This window comes from Sinocyclocheilus grahami, unplaced genomic scaffold (assembly GCF_001515645.1).
Source record: "Sinocyclocheilus grahami isolate Dianchi unplaced genomic scaffold, SAMN03320097.WGS_v1.1 scaffold376.1, whole genome shotgun sequence".
In the NCBI taxonomy this organism is placed as follows: Eukaryota; Metazoa; Chordata; class Actinopteri; order Cypriniformes; family Cyprinidae; genus Sinocyclocheilus; species Sinocyclocheilus grahami.
Genome location: NW_015505555.1, coordinates 2,509 through 3,519, shown reverse-complemented (window position 1 = coordinate 3,519; position 1,011 = coordinate 2,509). Strand labels below are relative to the sequence as shown.

Here is a 1,011-nt window from a genome sequence, read left to right as displayed (position 1 = left end):
TATACATAATAAATAAACACAGTACACACACATATATTATGTAATCAAAAACTTTTATTTTGGATGTGATTAATCGCGATTAATCGTTGACAGCACTAATATATATATATATATATATATATATATTACTCATACAGTTTTATTCATATTCTTTGCGAACATTATATATGTAATTACGAGTAACAAAATTAATCTTTAAATGTAATTATTTTACATTAATTTTTATTTTTTCTACAATATTAGTCACACACGCACTCAAATATATAGTATAAAATATATGTATTTATTTATATTGTTCGCTCACATTATATATATATATATATGCACACACAGATAATTATGAGTAACAAAATTATTTCTTAAATAGATTTTTTATTGTTTTCTTTTATTGTTTTCAAATTTGTTTTCTTTTATTGTTTTCAATGTCAAGTTTACTTTTTCTAATGTATAGTGAACTAATACAAAAAAATACAATTTACAATATAAAAATAATAAACTATACATTTAGTTTAATTTTACAAACAATATACATTTTGACTGTTTTTTTAATATATTTATTTATACTGATTTTGTTTTGTGCATATCACTCACGTACATTTTTTTATCCTATCCTTTGTTCACGTTAGATGTATCCCATGAGTTATTTTCTATGTAAATGTTGGTTTCAGGTGGCAGTCGTGTGTGTGTGTCCGGGTTCGTGTCTGGTTCATCAGAAGAGGTTTGCGGAGGAGTTTTTCCAGAGAGTCAGGGCTGCACAGACACACTCATCAGTGAAAGACACCTGACGCTCAACTTCACAGAAATCCAACACCCACAAAACAAGCTTGTGTGGAAGAGAGAGCAAGACGATACCGGTAGCATACTGATGACTTTTTGTGCATAGTCCTGATCATGTTTTGAAAGTCCATCTGTTGCTAGTATGATGATATTGATATGATGCATTTATTCAGGACATGCTGTAGTGCTGCCGCTAGTGTCAGGTGGGTACATCATGCAAAAACCTCCTTTTTT

At 29.1% G+C, this 1,011-nt stretch overlaps 1 protein-coding gene across 1 annotated transcript in view; it reads right to left on the bottom strand.

Moving 5' to 3' along the window:
* The window catches only part of LOC107549574 (general transcription factor IIH subunit 1-like), an 18,514-nt gene extending 17,917 nt beyond the window's left edge, over window positions 1-597 (bottom strand). Inside the window, exon 1 of the mRNA XM_016230719.1 lies at window positions 588-597. Coding sequence (XP_016086205.1) covers window positions 588-597 — 10 coding nt within the window. The remainder of the gene's footprint in view (window positions 1-587) is intronic.
* Window positions 598-1,011: the final 414 nt, after the last annotated feature.